Source organism: Malaya genurostris, chromosome 2 (assembly GCF_030247185.1).
Source record: "Malaya genurostris strain Urasoe2022 chromosome 2, Malgen_1.1, whole genome shotgun sequence".
In the NCBI taxonomy this organism is placed as follows: domain Eukaryota; kingdom Metazoa; phylum Arthropoda; class Insecta; order Diptera; family Culicidae; genus Malaya; species Malaya genurostris.
This window is the reverse complement of record NC_080571.1, coordinates 201,351,444-201,368,559: the sequence shown is the minus strand read 5'-3', so window position 1 is coordinate 201,368,559 and position 17,116 is coordinate 201,351,444. Positions and strand designations below refer to the sequence as shown.

Genomic DNA, 17,116 nt, shown 5'->3' with positions numbered 1-17,116 from the left:
ACTTGCTGCGGCAATTTAACCACATCGTTAACGAGGATGGCCGAATGCTTGACCTTTGCTTCTCCAGTAAAAACCGACATCGCACCCAACATTTGCGTTGCACCGTCTCCTCTAGTAAAATGTGTTCGACATCATCCTCCGCTACACATCGTACTCGAGACTAAACGTTTACCTCATGACAGCTTCCCCTCCAGCATCCTCAGCTATATTTTTTATAGAGCCGACTATAATAGCATGACGGCCTTCCTAATGAGTATCGATTGGGATGACATTCTCGACAATGATGATGTTAACGCAGCTTTACAGACCTTCTCCAATGTACTGATCTACGCGATTGATTACTTTGTTCCGAAACGATCCGTCCGACATTCCAAACATCCGCCGTGGCTAACCGCTGAATTGAAACATCTGAAGACAGGTGAAACATTCTGAAGACCTAAAGAGCTGCTCTGACACGATACTCTAAGTATGGAGGTTACGTTTTGCGCAACAATTATATTCAGATAAATAAGTTATACAAGAAAACCGTGAAGCGCTGCCATGCCAATTATTTAAAGAAGGTACAGCATAGGATGAAGTCTAACCCAAAAGCTTTCTGGAAGCACGTGAATGAGCAAAGGAAGGAATTTCGATTACTATTGTTACTGCGATTCGGTGAGCGTACCGGTTCGAGTACTCAAGAAATTTGCCAGCTCTTTTTCTTTTCTTAGTATTAGAAATTAACATTAGGACTACAATGTGTCTGTTGATTATACAAATAAACAACATTACATAGAAAAATTGTATCTGCAATGTGCAATGTGATTTTAAAGAAAAAAAGATATTTATTTATTGTTTCTCATGGTAGAACTATTAGAAATTATAAATGACAATAAAGTAACGAGAGATGGTTAATGACGAGAAGACTGTTTCGTAAAACAAAGGTATGTTGACTATTTCTCGTGTAATGAAATATTTATGTGATTATCTAGAAACATTAATTTTTCTTTCCTACATCGTCGTCACTACTGCTACTACTGCTGCTGCTGGATGTGTCCTCTGGTTTTACATTCCGTTCTGGAATTATGTATGGAAATTCCTGTCCAATTTCTGCCAAGCCTTGCTTTAACCTTTTCAGTGCTGACCGGTTAATATGCTCTAGACAGACATCCTTCAAACCATCTTTAAGCGCTCCGAGAGCTTCTTCCGTTTGGCCTTTAGACATCAATGCGTCGATCAAACAGCTGTACATGATTCCAATACCGTTTTCGGTAACTTTCGAATTTTTCAGCTGATCGATCAAACGGCGAACAAGCTTATCGTCGTTGGTTTCTCGCGCATGTTGAATAACTTTCTGAAACATGACTCGAGAGCTGTTTGTTAGATATTTATCCCACAAAATTTTGGCCTGTTCGGGATTGCCAACAGTAAAATGATGTGCCCATAAAACATTGATCGGCGAGATTATATCCCATTTGATGTAACGCTCAGCAAGATTTTGGTACCGGTCGTGCAATTCCGGATGTTGTGAAAGAATTCCGGCGGCTCCACCGATTGGAAAATGTTTCGCCACTTTTTCTGCATCTTCTTTGCTAGAAACGGCATCGATTGTAGCTTCCAACTGCTGTAAGTACTGCTCAGCCTTTCCGCTGGACACATTGGCATGACATAGGCGATTATCGAAGGAAATCAACCGCTTCACTTGATCTGGCAGCATCGTGCTAATCTGTTCGAATGTTTCCACATCGCCACTCAAAGCTAATTTGTTTAGGTAATACTTGAAAATTCGAGGAATGGGGTGAAGATTTTCTTCAAGCAGTTTCAGTACCAGCTTAGAAGCATCGTTTAAGCGATCACGGTTTACCAATGCTTCGACAATCATCGATTGTTCGGTAAGATTAATCTTGTCATTCGGAGATAAATTGTTGCTTGCTTCCAATATTAGATCGGGATTTCTACTTTTTATGGCCGCTTTGAAATTTTTAGTTGTCGGAGAAATCCATCGTTTCGGTGTTGCGGATTGATCTTTTTTCGTTACCTTGGGAGGAGTAGCCGTGTCGGTAGGAACAACAAACGGAACTTCATATCCTGAATCTTTGAGGAAATTAGACAACTCAACTAAAAATGCTTCCGATGGAGTTTCATCCTCTTCCTGCATTTTAGTCCACAATCCAAGTGCCTTCTCCGGTTGCTTTTCACCGATGTAACTTTTCAGTAGTTTGTGATATATCTCTGTTCGATCAATATGGTTTAAATCCTTGGTTGCTTCCATCAATCCTTCCAGGCTTTGTGTTTTACCTTCCGAATGGTAACGTTCGCAAGCATTCTGGATACGCTGGTATTTGGTGCGCAAGCCAGGAGTTTCCAGTATCTTCCTGGCCTGTCGAATTCGGCCACAATCAACAAATGCAAACACTAAATCGTAAAGACTGTTAACTTCGCCATGTACCTCAGTGCTGAGATCGGTTATGCGTTGCAAATTTGTTGCGTCTTCGGCTTGAATCAGTCGAGAAGTGAGTTCGGCTTTCCACGGAGTCGCACGATACTTTTGACAGATATCTTCAAACACGTTGATCGCTGTTTGTACATCGTTTCTTACTAGATGTACCTGGAAGTAAAAGAAAAATATTACAAAAAAACATAGTCATAGAAAGAAGGATATAGCTATGAAAGATCTGTGTCAAATAATTACCTTAATTAACGAACCCAGAAAAACATTTTGCGGCGTAATGAATCCGTTATCCAGTAAATTCGTAAACAATGCATTCACCTGATCTACATTTCCCTTCTCGGCCAGACTGTTGAGCATCCTCCATACCACACTGTTGTAATTGAAGTCAACTTCTTTATCGTCTCGAGCGGTTGTAGGTTTGTTCTCTTCCAAAAACTTCAAAGTGTCCTCAAACCGATCCTGGCTCAGAATAGCTTGTGCAAGCTTTACGATTTTTATTTCGTCCAACTCAAAATCAGGTGCATTGGATTTAACCTTTTCCAACAGAGCGAAGGCCTCCTCCGATTTGTCGCTATTGGCATACAACTCAATGATTTGGGCGTAAATTCCCGGTTGAATCACGTACTTTTCCTCTTCAAGTCGCTTCAGAATCTCGTCAGTCTTCGCAACATCGTTCGCACGAATTGCGTTTCGAATAAGTTGATTTTTCAACGAATTGGTGTTCTCACCACGACTTTGCAAATCACTGATCAATCGTTCAAGCTGAGGAATCGACATGTCGAACCATGCGTTTCTTGTTCTCGGAACGGCCGGCTCCAGTTCTACCGGTTGCAAATCACCGCCAGCTAAACGGCTCAGCATTGTCGAGATCTTGGTTGTCATATCCGATCCAAGTTTCTCCTGAATTCTTTCCGCTTGCGAGTGACTTATTGTCAGCCCTTGATTGACAAATCCTGTTAGAACTCTTGTCAAAGCCTCGACTCGGTCGGTTTTGAAAGAAACTAGTACGTCGTAGATCATCATTCCAAGAACTTCTGCTTGAAACTTATGAGCGTCGATTTCGTTACCTTCGGCTTCATCGTTAGCCTCATCTCTTTGCGTGATTCTCATCAAATTGTCGTACAGATAGCGAGAAAAGTGAATGTAAGAATTGAAATCTTTGGAGTGAACAAGTGCGGAAACCAGAGCCTTGCGATAAATGCCAGGTGTATAATAAGCTTTATATCGAGACGCAATGCTAACCGCTTCTTTCAGGTTGTTGTTCTCTAGCGCAGAGTAAACACATCCTGCGCTCGCCACTGCCGAAGAGATTCCAGCGCTACGAAGCAAATGGATTATTTCTTCATAGTTGCTAAGTCCAAGATTGGGAATTGCGTATTCACGCACAGTTTCACTGTTCGGATGAATATCGAACTCATCCAGCATCGTTCTGAGAATATTCAGTACACCCTCCGGTCTAGGTTGGTTGCTAGCACACAACAATGGCCAAAAGTAGTGTTGACGAATCGGCTGATTCTGTTCGTTAAAGGCTTTCAGAATGGGGATGGCCAAATCGACAATTCCATTCTTCAAAGAGCTCTCCAACGCAATCACGTAGGCATTTGTGTTCAACCCATTATCATGTAATTCTTTGCAAATAGCCAGAATTTTTTCGGCCGGTCGTTTCGCTTTTACCAGCTGTTTAATCAAAAATCCACCAGTGTTAGCCAACTCGCCATCATTTCGCGTTGCTCTAGGCATAGTCTTTAATAATTTCAAGGCAGCATCCTCTTGACCTTTGTTAATCAAACGCAGAATGACGTTGACAGCATCCTGATTATAACCAGCCTGTTTTCTGATTTTCGATAATAACGGATCGATCTTGTCAGCGTGGCCATTGGTTGCCAACGAATGTAGAATCTCCAGTATGTCTTTATCGAGTAAGTAGATTTCCTTCTGTTCGCACGTCTCCAACGCCTTGTTAATGTAGTCTATGTCACCATTTCGAGCATATCCACACAACAGCGTAGTGTACGTATCCGCCGTAGGTTGCAGTCCTGCTTGGGCCATAACCGCCAGAATTCCCGTTGCTGATTCCAGATCACTAAAATAAGTAACAGAAAAAAATATTATCTATTTGAACCCACGCTTTCTCGATGATCACTTACTCAGCCTGTGAATGACCCATGATTAGAGCATTAAACACGTACTCGTTGACCGGTAACTGTTTCTCGCGCATGTACTCTAATATTTTGGTGGCGCCCTCGATATCTCCTTCCTGACAGTAACGCGAAATCAGTCGCTGGTAGGTGACTCGATTCGGTTCGACTCCTTTGGCCTTCAGATCGGCCAGAAACTCCGTCGGTGAAAACTGGTGTTCGTTGTCCAAATAAACTCGCAGAAGTGCATTGTAGTGGGAAATGTCCATCGCCACATTCAGACTGTTGAGTGTGTTCCAAATTTCCTGTACCAGCGCTGTCCGTACCTCTGGCAGTTCTTCGGGAACCAGATTTCCTATTGAGAAGAATGAAGATAGGCAACGTGTATTTTAGTAAGTACTCAATCAAAAATTTGCTATCGATGGAATTCCTTTTTCGGGATTTTCAGAGTACTTTGCTGGTGCTAAAATCGAAATAATCAGATTTTTATTACCTAGAGCAGTGGTTCCCATTCTTTGTTGGGCGAATGTCAATTCTGGATACATTATTCCTTCAACTACTTAACAAGTTTAAAAATTTTAAAATTTTGGATTGTTAGATTAAATTTTTTCTTTTTTTTTCAGTTAACTTGAGTTTCGAATAGAGAAAAATTGTGAAAAAGACTTGTTATTTCCACTCCTATAAGGTTAAAATTGGGTTGTTAATTCTAGATATTTTCGAGGTAAGAAAATCGAGTAAGAAAAATAGACGACCACAGAGACAGATTAAAATCTAACATATCGTTACACATTTGGAGTAGATTTTAGTAGTTTTTATATTCTTTAATTAAAACTGTGGCGTTTCGAACCGGTTGAATAAAGGTCAGAGACGTTTTTACTATTAAAGACTGTAATATTTATTCTCTCTTGCTTAGCTCCGCGCACGCGGTAATTCACTCTTTTTGACAACTGTCGCTACCCACGTTTCAGGGTGGTATGCAACTCGTCGTTCGCATCCCACAGAGCCCCCCCCAGTTACACAAGAAATCTGATACGGTGTCCGCTTGGTGTAACTTTAGTTTTACAATCGTCCGGAGGATAATCCTTCAAATCAGCGTTGCATGTGAAAGCAGGCTTTAGTCGATCAATGGATATTCGTTGGATTTTTCCGGAAATCAACAAGTCTATGAATTTATTATCACGCTTCACCACCTGATACGGACCTTCGTATGGGTGTTGAAGGGGTCTTTTCACCGAATCCACTCTGACAAACACGTGAGTACAACAATTTAACTTTGCTGCGACGAATGCTTTCGAATGACCATGTCGACTTGGTTTGGGTGGCTTCACCTTTTCGAACGTGCGATGCAACTGTTTACAAAAATCCGTCCGATCAACTGTGGATGTAGGAGAATCGAAGAATTCACCAGGAATGCGCAAACTTTGACCGTATACCAAATCTGCCGCCGAACACTTTAAGTCTAGCCGAAATGCAACCCGTAGTCCAAGCATGATCATCGGTAATTCGACGTACCAATTCTTCGGGTTCACGCAGATAATTGAGGCTTTCAGAGTCCTGTGGAATCTTTCGACGATTCCGTTAGCTTGCGGGTGGTACGCAGTTGTCCTGATGTGGTGAACACCGAGCATTTTAGTTAACTCGTGGAAGTTCCGATTCGAATTGGCGGCCTTGGTCTGTTGTAATGATTTCTGGAACGTCAAATCTTGCGATCTAATGCTAATACAACGCATGTGCTGTAGTGTTTGCTGTGATGTCCATCAGTGGAACAACCTCCGGCCAGCGAGTAAACCGATCAATCATCGTGAGAAGATACCAATGCTCTTGCGACGGAGGGAGTGGTCCAACAATATCAATATGAACATGTTGAAACCGAGCCTTTGGAAGATCGAACTTTCCCAGAGGGGACGTAGTGTGGCGTTGTACCTTCGAACGCTGACATGACACGCAATGCTTGACGAAGCTGTTGATATCGGAGTTTATGGAAGGCCACACGAAGCGTTGCGTTATTAAGTTCCTGGTTGATCGTGTTCCGGGATGTGCTATCCCATGGAAATGCGTCATAACATCCATGCGATGAGGTTTTGGTACAAATGGACGAAGCCGACCTGTCGAAATGTCACAATATATTTGATTACTGTGGTCGGGTAAGGATTTTTGTTCGAATTTCAAAGATGTGTTGGTGGATTTTATTGAAGCATATAGTTCCGTATCGTTTTTCTGGTCACGACTAATCGCTCCGAAATCAATAGACGTTGGAGCAAGTATACTGTCAACACGCGATAGCGCGTCGGCGGTGATATTATCTCTACCACTGATGTGCCTGATGTCCGTTGTGAATTGGGATATGAATTGTAAATATCGCTCCTCGTGTGGCAAACGTGAGCAGGATTCGGTTGCCAAAGCAAACGTTAATGGGCGATGATCCGTGAAAATAGTAAAGTTCCGTCCTTCAAGGAAATGACAGCCATTTTCATAGCGGTCAGTTCACGGCCAAACGTGGAGTAATTGCACTGAGATTTGGAAAACTTCTCGGAATAAAATCCCAATGGCTCCCAATTTTTGTTGTTGAGCTGTTGCAAAACTACCCCTGCAGCCGTTTTTGAAGCATCGATCATAAGGCTGAGTCGTTTTTCTGAATCGGGGTAATGAAGAAGCGTGGATTCTGGCAGCGAACGTGTGCAATTTTTAAAAACTTGAACGAGCAGCCTCGGTCCAGTTCAGTTTCCGAGAATCGTTTTTTTTGTTGTCCGGAATCAGCTTCCGAAGTTCCGTTTGTGTATCCGTTGCGTGTGTTATGAACCGCTTGTATCCATTTACCAACGCCAAAAAACGCCGCAAATCTTTTACGCACGTAGGTAGCTCGTAATTTGTAATGGCTTGTACCCGTGCGGGAAGAGGACGCACTCCAACACCGCTGATGAGGTAGCCGAGGAATTCTAAACGTTGCGTCCGAAAGTGCTTTTTGCGACATTGAACACCAATCCATGTTGATGCAACCTTTCGAAAACGATTCGCAAATGTTTACGATGCTCTGACGGAGAAGATGATGCTATGCAGATGTCGTCTATAAAGACCACCACAAAATCCAAGTCTCCGAAAATTTTGTTCATGTACCGATGGAATGTTTGACTAGCATTGCACACGCCAAATTGCATTCGCGTGAACTCGAATAACACTAACGGGGTTATTACTGCCGTTTTGGGAATGTCGTCTTCTTCCACGGGAATTTGGTGATAAGCCCTTTCTAAGTCTATAGAGAAGAAGATGGATTTACCGTGGATAGAGTGCAGTAGATCGTGAATATGAGGAACTGGATATCGATCTGAAACAGTGACTTGGTTCAAGCAGCGGTAGTCACCAACGAACCTCCATTGGCCGTTTTTCTTCAGCACACAATGCAGCGGACTTGCCCAGCTGCTGCTTGATTGGCGGCAGATCCCCAAGTCACATATCACTCGGAATTCTTCTTTAGCTGCTTTCACTTTTTCGGAATGCATCCGTCGTGCTTTCGATGTTGAACGAGGAGTAACGATGGTGGATGACATCTTTTTGGATTTCTGACTGCATCGTAGACGGTAGGGTTATTTCTCGGAATTCGGATAAAAGATCCCGATACGGATGATCCGAGTTGTTAGTAGTCACGTTGTACAAGTCCGGTGATGTCACATTTCCGGAAGAGCATAAACCGGTTCGACCATCTACCAAACGTAGATGTTTCAGATCCACCGAAATGCCGAAGTGGGCAATGAAATCGGCTCCAATGATCGGCATTGTTACATCCGCAATGATAAAATTCCACAGAAATCGACGTCTAAGTCCAAGATCCGTGTTGAGGAATTTGGTTCCGTAAGTTGTGATTTTGGTTCCATTTGCAGCGTGCAAAGAATGTGCAGCGAGCGTTCCATTCTTTTCCGGTGTCGATAAGTAACCGGTAGTTTGTGGTGCGATCGTGAATAACTAAACGGCGGCCATCGTGAACTCCTCCAACCTCCGCCGAGACCGGTTGGGATGAAGCTATTTTTTTTTAACTGAACGAGCATGGCTGTCGACACTGACGTGCATTAGTGCCGTAGTTTCGATGATACCAACAAATTTCATTCTGTGATTGTCTGCTTGCCAGTAACCGATTCCTTGAGGTAGATCTACTTCGCGAGCGGCCAGATGATTTTAGTTTTCGAATCTCAGCGGTGAGAAAGTCGATTTCCGATTTAAGATTGTTCTCCACTGCACAGACGGATTCCTTACCGACGTTGGTGACTGCAGATGCCTGGCCACCTATCGTGTCAACGATTTTATCAGCCATTTCATTCAATTTGGCTAGCGTTCCATCGTGGCAAGAGATGATGGAACGAATGCTTGATGGTAATCGTTGGATAAACAGCATCTTCAGTAAACTGTCGTCTACTCCTAGACCGGTAGATAACTCCTGCTTTTTTGATAGCAGATGCGTCGGCCGTAAGTCTCCCAGATCATGCGACCCGAGTAGGCGTTCCGAACGATTTTCTGGAGACAAAGCAAATCGGTCGATTAAACGTTTCTTCACAGTGTCGTACTTATTCGTCGCCGGAGGAGCTGTGACCAGATCCGCGTTGTGACAAATTACCGACTGGTCAACTTTAGCCACAATGTGATGAAATTTCGTTTCATCGGACGTAACTCTTGCTAAAGTGAATTGTGATTCGGCTTGCGCAAACCACATGACCGGATCTGTTTTCCAAAAGTCCGGAAGTTTAACACTAACCACAGCAGCAAGCGCGGCGGCTTGAGGTTGGCCGTCGTTGTCGTTCATATTTGAGGTTAGATTTTTTTTGTCTATCTTCGAAAGGTGATTTTCGAGCCAGGAACGGGTTTTTTAAACCGAACTCAATGTTTCGCGACGTCGCGGGTCACCAATGTGGCGTTTCGAACCGGTTGAATAAGAGACGTTTTTACTATTAAAGACTGTAATATTTATTCTCTCTTGCTTAGCTCCGCGCACGCGGTAATTCACTCTTTTTGACATCTGTCGCTACCCACGTTTCAGGGTGGTATGCAACTCGTCGTTCGCATCCCACAAAACTTTAAACAGATATCCCGTGTCCAAAAACGATCAGCCAATTGAGGATTGAAGTACTTTTCAGGCATCTCGAAGTATAAATAGGATATACTAATTATTACATGTGCATATAAGAAAAGTGTAAAGCCTTTTTCTAGCCTTGAAGGGATTTTGGTTACACGTAACCGATTTCTTCCGAGTGCACTTGACATTTTTATTTATTTATTTATTTATTTATTGTATACATATGATTGAAAATGACCCGGGTTGACGGCTCAATGCATAGGGCACTGGTCTTACAAACCAGTTGTACACTTTGAATCGGCCCCGAAGTCTGTTGAAACAGAAGGTCAAGTTCCACAACAGGAATGTAATACCAAGGCTTTATGATTGAAAATAAATCAATAAGGATCAACAATCCCAAAACCGGACACTTGCTACTCTGAAAAAACAACAACAATCTATGCAAGCAATTTCAAAGCATTTTATACAGAGTTTTCTTGGCTCCTTCCGGAAGTGAAAGTGGAAATATCAGTTCGGTGAGAAAATTATAAACGGCATGATTGCACAGGGAACCTAACACAATATCGTCATTGCCAGAGCTTCGGTCATGGTACAACAAATTATCATACGGATATACGATGTTTAAATTGTGGTAATTCGCTTGCAAGCACATCTGTTCAATGAACGATACCCTCAGATGTATTGTCATGCTACGATTGTGATGGAAACCATAAAACCAATTATTAACAGTGTCCTACCAGACCAAATTTTTTAAATTTTCATGTAACAAAATTCAATTTAAAATCATTAGATGAACATATAGCTAAGGTACATCAGTCATATCATCCCATTTTTGGAATGCAGCATTTTTAAGATTTCAATGCGTTAATGAGCAAATAAATCAAATGATTGCTGTAAAAACGCTCAAGATATCGATATATTTTTTGCTGACAAGATTCTAAATGCTCGTAGAGTAATCAGAAAGTACGAATTCTTCAGGATGAACTCTCCACTGGTTTTAAGCTAGTTTTATTTCCAATGGCTTAACTATTTCATCTTCTACGAGAAATCTTTCTACAATTGATCTGATTCTAGCAGATCAATGTAACATTTGTAGTTGTTCGGATTTTCGGACAAACAATCCTTATAGCAGCCCTTTTTTCATTAGCGGCAGCTTAAAGCTGTAATAACGGTTTATTTGAAATATAGTCTTCATTTTATGCAATATGCTTAAATATTTTGTTTCTCTTGTCTTCTCACGTGTTTCCTGAGGAGCGAGTGATGGTGATTTTGATTCAGATCATCTACCAATAACAATCAAGGTTTCAAATTAAGAAATGATTAGTTCAACTAGTTATATATTCTACCACCTCAGAACTAATCGGTTAGAATACAGATCTCACATCGAAAGCAATGTAAACCCAGAAATTATTTTAAGAAATATCGATACAGCCATAAATAATTTAATGATTGATTATTTACATAATTATTACATTATTATTATGTAATAATTTTTTAAGGTTCAAGGCAGAGGTGGAAATAAGCCCATTTTGCGCAGGAAAATGTGAATCAGGATTTCCGATTGTGAATCAGAAAACCGAACACCGTGAATTAAAAAATTGGGTAACAAAACAAAAATGACGTTTAGTTTTTAAATCGACCGTCCCACGACAAAAGGGCCTAACTGCAAATGACAGTTTCTCTTTGTTTACTTTTTCTTTTACGATTTACCGAACAGTTTTTCTATTTGACGCTTTACTCTTCGCAAAACTTTCAAGGTAAAACTACAAGCTTTCGATTTATATTGCAAACTTAAGAGAATTTGCAATAATGGCTTCGTAATAATCAAAAGAGAAAGTAAACAAAGAGAGGATCTTATTTGCAGTTACGCCCTTTTGTCGTGGGACTATCGAAATGGTGAGAATTGTATATTACACAGAGTAGCAGCAGACATTATCCATACTCGCTCCTTTTATAGCGAGACAAATTTGTTCTCATTCTCAGAAGACAACCATGCGCAGGCGAAGAGCATTAGCTGCTCTCAAAAACTCATTCGCGCATTTATGTACCGCGGCAGAAATTGATGTACTACGCTTCGTTCGTTCTCAGCGCATTTAGCCTGTCTCATTTGACCCATGTCAACACCAGCCAATCAGAACGGGTTCTGAGGAAAAGAACAAAATATCTGCTGCTGTACAACAAATCGTTCGAGAACAATGTTCCGAACAGTGTTTAATATCGTAGTGAGTTCCATAATTTGGTCCTTCTGAAAGCCAGGAATCAATCCCGTACAGCATCCTGATAGTTTCTTTCAATGAAATGCAAAATGAAATAATCGACATTAAAATTCTGATCCATTTGGTCTACAGTTTACGGTAGTTGTTTGACAGTTCAGCAATTACCGAACGATCGGTAATCAATTTGAAATTTTGAAAAGTGGAATTAGTGGTCGGAATGGAGAGAAAAGTTGAATGCGCTGAGGAAATAAATGAAATTTTTTGAAGAAATATGATACATGTTCGATTCCCAACCCCGCACATAGAGTCAGAGTTTTTCTGGCCCGAAGAGACGAATGATCTTAAGGTTAAAACTTCCATAATCGAAACAAACAAAAGAGTACTAAAGTCAAATTTTTAACATGAAATATTTTAAATTTAAGTTTGATTTTGAATATTTTTCACATAAACTGTCCGAAGAATCCCGGAAGCCAGAAATACTCAACTCATAGTTGTACTCTACCGTAACCCAATTTGAAAATTGGTACAGACCGGCTTTTTGTTCAAACTCAGTATATTGTTGAAAACCGAAAGTAGTTGTTTTACACCAACGGAAAGCACTTACCACAGCAGCGAATTACCAGCAAAGATTGGGCACTGGTAGCCGATCGATTCACACGTATCTCTTCCAGAACATCCTCTATGTCACGGCGAGAAATACGCCCCGAACGCCGTACGTCGTCATCGAGCCGTTTCAGGGACCGATCCAATGCTTGGCCCGAATTTGCAGCCGACGTTGCAAACCCACTGAAAGTGAAACATGATCGGATATTTATTAGCTAAGTGTAGGCTGACAGATCAATATTGCTTTTAGTCATAACGCAACCGGAATTGCTAGTTGCGTAACAGCAGTTTGGGATAAAGTCAACTAAAATCGACTATTAACCTGATAGAATTGATACACAAACACTGCGATTGTTGAACGAGGTTTCCTTCAGTCTCACGCACGGTATTGAATACGACGTTCCGAGCGAAACCGGCGAAATATCTTACAAATTTGCTTGACCGCAGAATCGATGCCATGTTTTGTGTTGCGGGAGAAAAACGCGAGGAACGATTCTGCTCCGATTACATTCGTTTGACAGAACGAACTGCTCTGGTGGTATATGTATTGGAGAGAATAAAAGTAATGCATAATAAACATGTGACTATTGCAAGGTTTTTTATTTGGATTGGTTTCGTGAAATCCCTCACACCGCTTTTATGAAATTTTCCATATACTGGCAACCAGCATGCGTCCAGGGGCGTTTCAAATGCTAATCTAATTTGTTATGTTGGAAATAGCACATGATAGCGAGAACTGAGAATATGGATTAAAACGAAAATCAAAATCAGCCTCACCAAACACGTGAAAATCGTAAACAAAGTGCCGGGTTAAGGTACAGTTTTTGTTAGACCGGAAATTAGAGTTTCTCAACGTTCTAGTTTTACAAGTTAAGAAAATAATGGAAAATTTATCAGCAAAACCACGACTCTATCTAGAGGAGCACAAACTCAAGCAGGATGCTAACGATTATGGTTTGTCGGATGAATTTTGGGATTTTCAGCGTTTCAAGCAGCAGCTACAGGTTGTGATTGTCCGCTATGATGAAAATGAATTGGAATTCGATATGATCGGCGTGAGTCCAGCGATTGCGAATGCATTCCGTCGTCTTATGCTGAGTGAAGTGCCTAGCATGGCCATAGAGAAGGTGCACATATACAACAACACTTCGATTATTCAGGATGAAGTTCTTGCCCATCGATTGGGATTGATACCACTGAAGGCCGATCCACGTCTGTTTGAGTATAAAACTAACGAAAATGACCCAGCAAATGCGTTGGATACTTTGGAGTTTGAACTGAAAGTTAAATGTACCAGAAAAAATAAGGAATCGACAGATATCACCAACAACGACAATATGTACAAAAATCACAATATCTATTCTGGCCAGATCAAATGGGTTCCAATAGGAAATCAAGCATCGATTTACAAAGAATCCGAAGTAGGTCCCATCGATGACGATATACTGATCAGTAAGATGCGTCCTGGACATGAGTTCGACATAAAATTGTTTGCCGTGAAAGGAATTGGTAAGGATCATGCCAAATTTTCGCCAGTGGCGACTGCTTCCTATAGACTGTTGCCAGAAGTTCATCTAAATCGACCGGTTATTGGAAGGGATGCCCTGTTGCTGCAGAAATGCTTTTCCCCGGGGGTGATAGGAATCGACAAGGATGAGCAAGCTTACGTGAAAGATGCTCGATATGACAGTTGCAGCCGAAATGTGTATCGATACCCACAGATTGCGGATGCTGTGACGCTCAGCCGAGTGCGGAATCACTTCATATTTACTGTGGAATCGCTAGGAGCCCTGAAACCGGATGTGATTTTTGTAGAAGCTGCCAAGGTACTGAAAAAGAAGTGCAAGGTTTTTCTGGATGAAATAAAAGGTAATTAAAGTGTTCGCTTTGCCCGTGAAATGTAATTTTCTTATTCGTATGATGACTGCCCTGCAAAATATTTTCTACATTATTTTTGTGCCAGTTGTCATTTTTTTACAAATATTCTATTAACTAAACTACATCGTATTAGAGTTGACATTATTTAGAATCGTTCCTCTTTCGCCATGCGTTTTGATATGTCCTTGCAGGGTGCTTTTCTGGCGGAAAGATCGCTGACAAATTTCGCATTTCCAAGGCCGTTCTCCAGTATGCGTGAGGCGATGATGCTTCAGCACTTTACTGTGAGCAAAAGTTTGCGGACACAAATCACATGCATGAGGTCTTTCCGATGTGTGGGCTGTCCGGAAGTGAACTGCTAGGTGACTTGCAGTTTTATATCGCTTCACACAAAGCTTGCATTTGAACGGTTTCTGGTTTGTGTGACTCCGCGTATGAATTCGGAGTTCCGCAGCCGTGGTAAATGCTTTCTGACAATTCGAACAATGGAAATTTTTTGTGCCATCGTGCTTCCGGAAAACGTGATTTTTGAGCATAACTTCACTTTTAAATCGTTTCTGACACTGATCACACTCGAACGGAGTATCCGTAGAATGAGACAGCATGTGACTCTTTAAACTGTGAGATCTAATGAAAGATTTTTGACATAGATCACACACAAATCTTTCCACATCTCTATGACATTTGCGATGAAGTGCTAACGAGGTGGCATATTTATAGCTCTTGTCACAATCCTTGCATGAGTATTGTTTACCATCTGAGTGTTTATGCATATGCCTCCGTAAAGCTCTCGAACTATTGAACTCACTTTGGCATACCGTGCAAACTTCCGGTTTGAGTCCTTTATGAATGCGTAAATGGGCATGATATCGCTCATTACTTCGAAAGCGCATTTTGCATTGTTCACAGGTAAAATCTCTACCTTTCATAATTTCTTCATCATTTACAGATTCCGAAGAAGCCTCCTCTGAAACTCTCACCTCCAATACGGTTTCTTGATCTCTTTCATTAATTTCAGTATCATCACAATTCTCCGACAAGAAAAATATTTCCATGGTCTCCTCATCTGACTCGGTCTCCTTGGTGTCACATTCCTCAACCAATTCTTCGATTTCCACCTCTTGTTCCAGAAAGTGCGATGTTTCTTCGCTTTCACAATATTTAAGTTTCCCAGGGGCAGATTCTGACTGCATAGACTGATATTCATGCGTTTCAAACACATTACTCTGTATGTCATTAGAAATAATTTCTGTTTTATCTTCAATAACTTCGAAACTTTGAACCGAAGAGATTTCTGCGACTATTTGTTGTTGTTCGTTATGATGGAGTTTGAAATTCAACAACTCATCTGTTTCCCAGCATTGCTGACGAAACTTTTTCCAGGATATGCATTTCCCATAACAGGAACCACAAATGTTACTGGGGAATCCAAGTTTATTGCTCGCCTGCAAAATTTATGAACATTTACACACCTTTCTCATTCGAGTACTATCACTTACCTTCAAACCAACGCATTCTTCAAATAGTTGTATGGTTACTGTTTCTTCCAATGGTCGCAGAGTTTCTTCATCATTCGACAGGCATCCTCGGCAACGATTAGTGAAATCCATTATATTGGCAAATTTTTATTTTTATTATCAGCTAGATTTACAACAGAAAATCTCAAACGAACCTTTTTTCATCACTTTCGTAAACTATTTGTTTTGCTTTGTTGCTTTCTTATGATTCGTAAATATGGTCTGTTATCAGATTCTGTTTTCAACGTTTTCTGTAATTGCTTGTAATATTATTGATAAATTTATAAATGAAGATCTTGGACCCCTCGAATTTCTAAAATTTATACTACACGCTCTTTGAACATAACTCATGGTTTGAGTTGCGATTACTCAAATTCATAAACTGGAACAATATGTCAAAATTTGAGTATGGATTTGAGTAAAATAAACTCGTTGCTATGAGTTCTCTCGCATTTATTCATACATTAGAGTAAGCGTTGAGTTTTTAAACATTTGAAGATCCGGTTTTGAAAACATTACTCAACGTCAATCATAGATGTTTTGTGGTTTCAATTATGCTTAGTGAAAAGACTTGCGTGAAAAGCCCTACCTCAGAAACGACCTACCTGAACTATTTAGCCAAATGCTTGCAGCGCCACATGCGGCAAGCATTGCAATTAAAGTGTGAACTCCCCTACCAGACGTTTCAATAGATTGATAACGTCTGGTAGGGGACTTCACAACCCAATCAAAAACGTGAATTCGCCTACCGTATTTTATCTACCAGACATTATCATAAGACTTGCTCAGCAGCTTCATATACAAAACTCTCCTTTTATAGTGTTTCGTAAATCACTGCCTGCACAAATCGGCATACCATCTACTAAAGATTCTTGACTAACCAAAGGAAAGCTAAAAAGAATAGACTTGTTCATTCCGTCGACCGTATTTGGTAGTAATGACGCCTAGTAGATGAATAAAGAATTGATCACATTCATATACTGAGCTCAATATTTCGGATCTCGTGAATCTTTGCCAGCACAAATCGGCATACAATCTACTAAGGATTCTAGAACGGACCCTAAGCAAGCTGAAAAGTATTGGCTTGTTCATTCCGTCGACCGTTCTTGGTAGTAATGACGTCTAGTAGATGAATAAAGAATTGATCACATTCATATACTGAGCTCAATATTTCGGATCTCGTGAATCTCTGCCAGCACAAATCGGCATACAATCTACTAGGAATTTTAGAATGGACCCTAAGCAAGCTAAAAAGTATTGGCTTGTTCATTCCG

General features: G+C 40.9%; 3 protein-coding genes across 3 annotated transcripts; 1 reads left to right on the top strand and 2 right to left on the bottom strand.

The window, feature by feature from the left end:
• Nucleotides 1-836: 836 nt before the first annotated feature.
• On the bottom strand, nt 837-12,972 carry LOC131427054 (leucine-rich PPR motif-containing protein, mitochondrial). The gene is made up of 5 exons (XM_058589944.1): nt 12,770-12,972; nt 12,449-12,630; nt 4,579-4,924; nt 2,672-4,514; nt 837-2,587 (listed from the first exon to the last, which is right to left on the bottom strand). Exons 1-5 carry the CDS (start codon nt 12,904-12,906, stop codon nt 977-979), a joined length of 4,119 nt encoding a protein of 1,372 aa, XP_058445927.1. The 5' UTR covers nt 12,907-12,972; the 3' UTR covers nt 837-976.
• A 189-nt stretch (nt 12,973-13,161) lies between these two features.
• LOC131427053 (DNA-directed RNA polymerases I and III subunit RPAC1) lies at nt 13,162-14,346 on the top strand. The gene has a single exon (XM_058589943.1). It carries the CDS (start codon nt 13,329-13,331, stop codon nt 14,322-14,324), a length of 996 nt encoding a protein of 331 aa, XP_058445926.1. The 5' UTR covers nt 13,162-13,328; the 3' UTR covers nt 14,325-14,346.
• Nucleotides 14,344-16,025, bottom strand: LOC131427052 (zinc finger protein 391-like). The gene is made up of 2 exons (XM_058589942.1): nt 15,825-16,025; nt 14,344-15,770 (listed from the first exon to the last, which is right to left on the bottom strand). The coding sequence occupies exons 1-2, from the start codon at nt 15,933-15,935 to the stop codon at nt 14,445-14,447; spliced, it is 1,437 nt and encodes a 478-aa protein (XP_058445925.1). The 5' UTR covers nt 15,936-16,025; the 3' UTR covers nt 14,344-14,444.
• Nucleotides 16,026-17,116: the final 1,091 nt, after the last annotated feature.